Source organism: Apis dorsata, unplaced genomic scaffold, assembly GCF_000469605.1.
Source record: "Apis dorsata unplaced genomic scaffold, Apis dorsata 1.3 scaffold_32, whole genome shotgun sequence".
Lineage (NCBI taxonomy): Eukaryota > Metazoa > Arthropoda > Insecta > Hymenoptera > Apidae > Apis > Apis dorsata.
The window spans coordinates 1,413,456-1,422,298 of NW_006263334.1; the positions used below are offsets into that span (position 1 = coordinate 1,413,456).

The 8,843-nt window shown below is 37.7% G+C and overlaps 1 protein-coding gene across 19 annotated transcripts in view; it reads right to left on the reverse strand.

Moving 5' to 3' along the window:
- The window catches only part of LOC102677458 (patronin), a 71,839-nt gene that overhangs the window by 49,935 nt on the left and 13,061 nt on the right, over positions 1 to 8,843 (reverse strand). The window contains exon 1 of one of the 19 annotated variants that reach the window (XM_006608277.2): positions 5,647 to 5,794. The exons of the other annotated variants lie outside the window; for them this stretch is intronic. Within the exon in view, the coding sequence (XP_006608340.1) occupies positions 5,647 to 5,757 (111 nt within the window). The 5' untranslated portion in view covers positions 5,758 to 5,794. Of the gene's footprint in view, positions 1 to 5,646; positions 5,795 to 8,843 lie in introns of those variants that run through there. 19 annotated transcript variants of the gene reach the window in all.

Below are 8,843 nucleotides of genomic sequence, written 5' to 3' on the forward strand. Positions count from 1 at the left end.
TTGTTTCAAATATTACATAAAAGATACAATTCTCCTGCAAATCGATTCAACTTCAAAATTGATTCTTTTTGGAAAAAAATAATTTTATGCAATCGACTTATGAAACTCGAACTTAATTTTCAAAATACTTTTGTTCCTTTACGATTTAAAATTACACGTATCCTTTTTTTCACAACGTTCAAAAAAGGAGAGAAAGAGATCTTCGAGAAATACTCGTGTACCAATTTGTTTTCACCGATCTTACGAGCGTTCGCCAGATGCGTGTTACGAGGCGATGACGGGGTGACGATTCGAAGGGAACTCGAGAAACTTCGAGTGGCGTTTCGACGAGCTGCTGCTTAGAAAGAGCGCCGAGAGCTTAAAGCCGAAAGCGGAGAGAAAGAAAGAAAAAAAAAAAAAAATAAAAAACTCTTCAGCGCGTCGACGTGCCGTGATACTAAAGTTTTTCAGAATTTATTTCCAAGTGGCCACTTCGATGTTTCACCGAGATCGTTAAAGCGCTCGTCTCGGCAACGAATCATTTCACGGTCAAAGATATCGAAGGGTACCAATTCGAAATTCCAAAAATCGTGAAGGTACCTTGCTTCTGCGACCGTCTTCTTCTCTCCGTTTCGAGCTCTGATCGAATATTCGCTTCGTTGCCGATTCGTCATCTAATAAAATGAATTCGCGTGTAATAAGAATAAACGTTTTAATTGGCCACGATACTTGGATACTTTTCCTGCTAATGAAACGTAATTGCCATCGATTCTTTCTAAAAAAAAAATTTTTGATGAATGAAGCATCTTGGCACATTGGCACGATGCTAATTATAATTAATTATACAATTGGTGTTAATTATCTTCTATAGTGATTTTATTATAATAAAGATTAATTAACTAAGTAAGTGGAAGGAAATTAAAAATTAAAAATTCAGGAACGACGTTAAATCCAAATTTTCCAGTTTTGTAATTGATATAATATTATGTGTCAGAAATTTTCAACGAAAATTTCCTCGAGCAAAAAGACAACAAAATTGTGCGTAAAGAGGCCAGCAGATATGCTCGTGTTGTCACGGATGAATAAAAAATACTGGAAAGCGTTGATCGACGTTACCAAACAAGGAAGCGGTTGGTTCTCACATTTCGATCCGCCTACAAGGATCGCAAAGGTCTCACGGTGAGAGCAAACGAGAAAGAGTAATATCGTGATCGTTTAATACTTTTAATCTCACGATGATTTCTTTGTCGACAAAAAAAAAAAGAAGAAGAAGAAGAAAGAAAAGAACGCATCGATTCCCCTCGAAGATTTATTCGGTTGATCGACCAGTTAATTTTTTAGGTCACATGCAGGAAAAATTGAATAGATACGTGGTTCACGTTTGTTTCAGAGACGACGAAATTGAATTACTGTTCAGATAACGGAGTCGATATCGTGTGTCGATTGCAGCATAAAGTCGTTGCATTACGGAAATACGAGGTTTCTTGTATAAGTGAAATTCGCAAATATATTTAACTTAAATATCGCTAATTTGTGACTCTCGATTTAATTCTAAAATTTAATCTAAAATTTATTGCGAATTTGAATCGCGGAAGAAATTCCAAAAATGATCTTCCAAATATTTTCAAGATGCGTTTTATTCGATATAGGATGATGGACGTACATCAACTCGATATAAAAAAAAAAAAAATGATCGAATTTCGTGAAGAGACGAAATATGCAAAACTGAAGAAAGTGCAAGTCGAACGGATAATAATATGAATAAAGAGACACGAAAGATGAGAAAAGTAAATGTATATAATTCTATAGGAGGAGGATGATGATCTTGAAATTTTGTAACAATGAAGAAAAGCGGTAATGAGGATGCCACGTGTAATTAAGAAAGGGTTAAATCCATTAAGAGTAAAAAGAGCTGGAATAATAAGAGTGAATTAAGAACGCATCCTATCATCATTTATCTTTGCATCCGTTGTTCAATATTCTAATTAACCTTAAAAAAAACGCCCGTTTAAATTTCTTACAATTATTATAAATATAATCCTGCTCGTCATAATATTATATATTATCATAACCGCTTCCAGGAAATTTTCCCTGAAAAATTCCTCCGTCGAAAGGTTTATTATATACGCGGTAGCAACTTATGACAAATCATCTCTCAAAAAATGTGCTTTTTAAAAAAAATATAATACTTTTTAAAGATTAAAATTATTAAGTTTCACTAGACTTTTATTAAAATTGAAGAAATAATAAAGGATGATAAAAGAATAGGGAACTTTGATGATTGTAATTTTTAGAAAAAATAATGTATTTCCCAAGGAATATTCAATTATTGACCACTCTAAATTAATCTAAATTTCGTTTCACAAAAAACACGAATCAATAATCCATCCAAAACCAAAATAACTCAAACAAAAATTCAATCCATTTCTAAGGAATTTAATTTCTTACATCTTTCACGAAAAATACAATCAACAATTCCAAAGAACAAAAAAATTCAACTCATTTCTAAGGAATAATTTAATCTCTCTTTACCATTAATGGTTCAATTTTTTCCTCTAAGATTCATAATCTACATCGTTAATTTATACTCGCACAATTTCATGAAAAACACAATCAACAATCTCATCGAAAATATCCGAAAGAACGAAAAACTCAACCTACCTCAAAAAAAAAAAAAAAATCGAATCAAAAATTCATTAATACAAATTATTGCGTCAATCGATCACCGTCAACCGCCCACGCGTGTTTAAACCGCGTGCATTGTTGTAACAAGCGAGGCGAAAGTGTCCACATTTATCGTTTGACAGCAGCTGGCGGCTAGACAGCGTTACGCCCAAAGGATTTTTATTTGTCAAACCCATACAATTCCTCGCAATATTGTGGAAAAAAAAATGGACAGAAACCTAGCCAACTAGAAGTAGGCAGCCGAACGTCATTCCAAACCTACGCCGCACCAGCAAACCAACGCAACACCGAAAGGAAGTCCGAGATCCATACGCGCACACGCTACGTAAAACCAGTATACATCGAATGCGTGATCACCCTGTTAATTAGTTGTGCAACGCGAGTCGACGAGAGCATTGAAACTCTGTCGAACTCTGTATCGAAAAATAAACCGATTGACGTATCAAATATTTTCAACCATGAATTTACTCCGCTTTGTTTCTTCGGGATGAGAACACCTGAGGAATAATTTTATCGATCGCAAGGAAATGGTTCAAAAGACTCATCATCGCTATATTAATCTTAGGAAGAGTTAATCCTTGCAATAGAAGAATATAATGGAATATAATGGATCTAATTGCTGATATTTCCACGCGAAATTAAAAGTCGGAATCGATATCTGTTCACGGTATTGATATCGGTTTCTAACGATTAAAGTTAGTGCATCATATATATTTCTTCATCAAATATTTCCTAGAATTATAAATAGTTATAAATAGCTATGAGCAATATATTAAAAAATTAGATATCGTTCCTGAAGAATTAAATTTAACGAACAAGTTACATTTGCGAATTGCAAAAAATATTTATTTACTATTCCATCTTTCTATTTTTTCTCTAAATTCGTAGCTCGAAAAGATCAAAGCGATTTTGGAGTATGAATCGAGGGGGAAAAAAAAGTTTGTGGCCCGCGTCCAACTAAATACGTTTCCCTTTAAATTTATCCTTTACCTTTTTCCAAATGCAGTTTACGACATTTTTTTTTTTTTTTCAATAACAGTAGTCGAAACAAAATTTCAAATTAAATTTAGACCAAGCGTATATTTTCTTTTTTTTAAATTTCTCATAAATCGAACACCTTCGTAAATAAATGATTCTTGTTTCTCCGCAGCTTCCGATAATTTGCGAACCACCGTCAAAGTAAAGACTATAAATTATATTTCTTCCTCCCTAGAAAACATCTTCCTTCCTTGGAAAATATCCTTTGTTCGACCATCGACCGAAACCAATTCTCGGCAAGAAAAAAGCCTCGTTTATCGTAACGCTTGTAGCGGAATAAAAACAGCCAATGCTGTTCCACGGCTAAAAATGACACCATCAACAATCATTACCGCTCAGGCACCGTGACCATTTCATGGTTTGAGAGTGAAATCTTGTCCTTGACACTACTATTGTCCTTCGCCAAGTACTGCGACAAGCGGTGGCCAGTAATAACACGCGACAACAAACGAAATGTTTAAAATGCATTTAATGGCTCGAAACGATGTTACCATATATAAGACGTATATAATAAAACTACGATGAAACGTAATCTCGTAGAGTACGTCGAACCGAATTTAATTTACGCATTCTCCATTTATTTTATTCACTCGTTTATTATATTTAAATTTGAGAATCTTATTATTTAACGTGGTCAGATTGTTTTAATCCAAACGGATGATTCGATTCATTAATTTTCATTTGATTAAAAAATTTTTTTTTAAATATTCGCACGAGCTGCCGCGTCTCTATGGAAAAAATTCGATGAATGAATCTTCACGGATCTAGTACTATTTCTCGGTTATCTAATAATTCTCAAGCGATTTCACGATGATGAATCGTGTAAAAAGAATTAATTCTTCTGCACAACAATCGATTATACAACAGTTTCTCATATTGTTTTTTTTTTTATTTCTATTCAACGACGATTCCACGAAAAATATGGAACACGAATCGATCTCGAAAATTTGATCCGTAACTTTTTAAAATAAGATTCGTATATCGTTTTACGCTTTAAATCCAAAAGGAAAAGAAATATTAAATCCACGATATCTTTCAATTTTTTTTTTTTTTTACCAGAGGTAAAATACCGCGGTTGTCGATCTTTGGCAATAAATCGCGCGAACCACTGTGTACTCTTAGATTTTTTCCATCGATTAACGATAAACCGTTATTGTACCGGATTTGCCATGCGCGATCGAAGTCAATACGCTTGTTCTGTGTGTGAATAAGAGATATCCACCAAACAGTGTGTTATCATTGAGTCATTATTAATTTTCTACACGACCCAGTTTTCTCTTGAAAAACGTGCATAAATAATGTCGTTAACTATTAGATAGCTTAACAACAAAATCTCGCAAACGAATAATCACTATGAACATCCTAAAGTATAAAGTTTAATTTTTTATCGTAAATCTGATTTCGATATTCTTCTTTATTTCATCTCTATCAACAGTGATATCGTGTACACGAGATAAGACGTTCTGATTACAGTAAGTATATCGAATAGAAAGATCGAACAATCTTTCAATATACAAAAAGATGGATACAATATTTTCACCGAACAAGAAATCTGCCCGTTTCATCAGAAATTGCCCTCCATCTTCTAATAACCATTAACGAGCACCATTTCGATTCGAAAAAGAAATCGCACCGCTTATCGAATAAACGTTAATAATCTACGTGTACAACAACTTCGATACATCGTTCTACGTTCGTACTTTCACGTACATTGATCGCGATGGAAATCGGAATTTCGATAAACATCTGGTAAAAAAAAAAGCATGGAATAGCGGTGGAACAGCGATAAGTGGAGCGATAGACAAGCGATTGATGAGGAGGCATATATGGTTCGAGATAAGAAACGATAACTTGGCTGACGAGCGAAGATTAATAATCTCTGAATCTCGTATCACAGATTGGATGGCGCTATTGTTAACGAGACGATCATCCCCGAGGACTTACGTAAACGGTGGTGACGGTCGCGTTTCTAACCATATCTCTGACGTCGTCTATCTCCCGTCTGGACGTTCCAGGCGCCGTGGTGGGCGCCAGCATCACTTCGCTGCTTGCCATCCTGCGTATTCTCCTCGCCTCGACGGGAGGAATCGTCGTCACAGTGGATACAACATCGACACTTTCGAGGAAACGCATCAAACCAAGACGATCTTTCTTTCCATTTCTTTCTTACGAAACAAAAATTTCCGACCGCTTTCCAAGATATTTCAACGATTCGAGGTAAGCAAATTCCTTTTGGAATTTCGTGCACACGTCCTTTCACTCGTTCATCCTAATTTTTCTAATCTCCTTCGTCGATGATAAAAAATTAAGGAAAAAATGACTAGAATTTGTCTAGATGATGGCATAAATTTGTTTATATCTGTCGTTACAGCTACTTTTGGCATTTAATTTGCATTTTTCGTGGAAGTATTAAAAACAAAGAACTGGATGGAACATGGCAGCAGTGTATTGGAATAATCGATCGAAGTCGAGATTCCTCATAATCTCCAAGTTAACAGAGAGTCGTCGGATGCATTCCTGATTCCACTTGGACGTAATCCTTCCGGTGTGAATCAAATTTCACAATGGCAACGAGCCAGATTTCAACGCAGCAGTCGTTGAAAAACTGATTGGACCGCGGTGGCGTCGGATAAAAGAACTCTCGTCTTGTGAATCGTCATCGGTTCCCGCGTACACTCGTCGTCCTTCCCGCCCATGATTTGACGACTTGCAAACTAAATCGAAAAAAAAGAACTACATATAAAGTCACTCTCGATCCTAAGCAAAGCTTCCTTTCTCTTCCAATTTCACCGTGGAAAATCGAGGGGAAAAAACTCCTCGAGATCCTGCCGAGGAACGTTTCAGGAGAAAACAAAAATGCAAATGTGAAGTCAATTCATCGCGTGTCAAAAGAACGTTTTTTCGAAAGTTCACCAAGTCAAACAGTTTAATCAGATCCATAAATTTCTTCGAACACGCATCACACCATGTAATTACACCATGCTTTGACGAAATTCTCCTTTTCAAAAAGAATCCCCTCGTAATCTACACAAACTCGAAACACACCACGAAACACTTCTCCAACTTCGTTTCACATTCTCAGCTCAGGATCTGCCAACGTCTCGATAATCCACACCGGTGTTATTTCTATCCGTTCTGACCATCCTCTCTGAGAAAATGATCGAGAGGAAAATCGGTGAGTCGATCACAGCGTGCGGCACACGAAACCACCGGGGAACGGAACTGGCCGGCGAATGCCACAAGTGTTCCGAGTGTGGAACTCGACTAGAGAGGCGAAACGTGGTTTCATTCTCTCCGTCTCTCGATGCACACTGCAACAAGAGGGTCGAGAAAGAGAAAGAGAGAGACGCGTGGAGGAGAGGAGAGCACGCGGTGGTTCGCTGCGTGAGTCAGCTGGCGTTCTCTAAGCCTGGCGTGTGTGCAAAGTCGGATCGTTAGGTCTCTTAGGAGGAGGTGGAACGAGGAGGGGAGAATGTGATTCACGTGGCCGACGACGGTCGGGGATGGCGGTGGTGGGCTGCAGAAACGTGGCTTTTGACGAAGGGAGACGTGACTCGACGAGAAAACCTCCTCCTCCTCCTCTCGTAGAGGCGATGCAAGTACAACGCGAGACACGATGTAGTAAAGTTGTTGTACGATCGGTTGATCGTTGAGCAACCGTGTACCGTGGAGAATTAACGTTTTAACGAAAGGCGTTGCGAGAAGATCGAAGAAATATATATATATAGGATATAGAAAAATCGAGAGGATAGGGAACGCGAAGCGGTGGAGGATCGGTAACATCTGGTGGTGGATGATCGCACAAAGGAAGTGGAAATTCGTTCCATCGTCGCGGGGACAGTTTTCGCTCGAAGAAACGAAGCGGAGGCGCTCTTTAATAGCGGCTCGATACAAACGAGCGTGAACACCGCACGGGTGTTCGGTTAATAGAAATGCATCTGTTATTCGCCCCGTCCGTCGTTCCTTAAATAGCCGATAGAAATATACTACCCAGCAGGAATCAAAGGTAGCGTAAAATAAATGTTGCTCGATGCAATTAGTTATACCTTTGGCTACCACAACTCTCTGTGTGCACTGCAATTAGTTACTCCCTTGTCTCGAGAAACTTCAGCGAGGCGCATCCGATCACAAATTGTAGAATTTGTTGTTTGCTCTAAAAACGACAGGAGAGGGGNTTGGAAATTAATTCCAACAGGGAGATATTTTGTATTTCGAAACACCTTGTAAAAATTCTTTTCTNTAAAATAGTCGTCGCATCGCACGAACATCGTTCGCGAACGATGAACGGAGAAAAGTGAAAAATTGTTGTAATCGTCGCTGGAAAAAAATTCGACTAGGCGTGATGATATTACGTTGCGTGCATCGGCTCCCTTCTCCCTCGGGTGGAAGCGCCAACGACTTATCTAATCCCATCACGGTTTCTCTCGTGGCATGGGAGCTCGTTCCGATGATTTATTACCATGAAACGAGAACTTTGAACGTGAAATACGCGATATATCGCGATCTTGTGATTAACAGAGTTACACCAATTTCCATATAATTGGATAATACTTCCCAAGGGAAATCGATTGTAATATAATAACATATAATAATAATAATTTAATTTAGCGTCGGTTACGGTTATTCTCGAATGTTGTCTTCGCCGATTCCTCGAACAGGGAAGTCGGAGATCGAGATCCGCGGGATCGATCCAATTTAAACCGCGATAAATGGTTTTAACGTAATGGCGTAACGCGGCAAATGCGATAATTGACAAGCAAAACGACAATGGGAACTGCAATCGAGAATTAAAATTTCATCCGTCACGGGGATACGAGTGGAATGGAATTTCAACCCAATATACACCGCATCATTAATATTTAATCCGATGGATCCTGGACTACGTAACCGCTATGTAATTCAATAAAACTGCGATATACGCGCGTATTTTTATATATCTTTAAACGCGCACTTTCGTTACTTTTTATCGTCCAACTTTGAAATCTGCGATTATCGAGATTCGATTCTTGGTATTACGAGAACGGTAATCTAAGATAAAGTAATATTAACTCCAGACTCAGACCCGTTCGGTGGTCTCGTAAGATTACCATAAGATAATTACTCATAAGATAAGATTACACCTCATAAGATTATACGTAAAG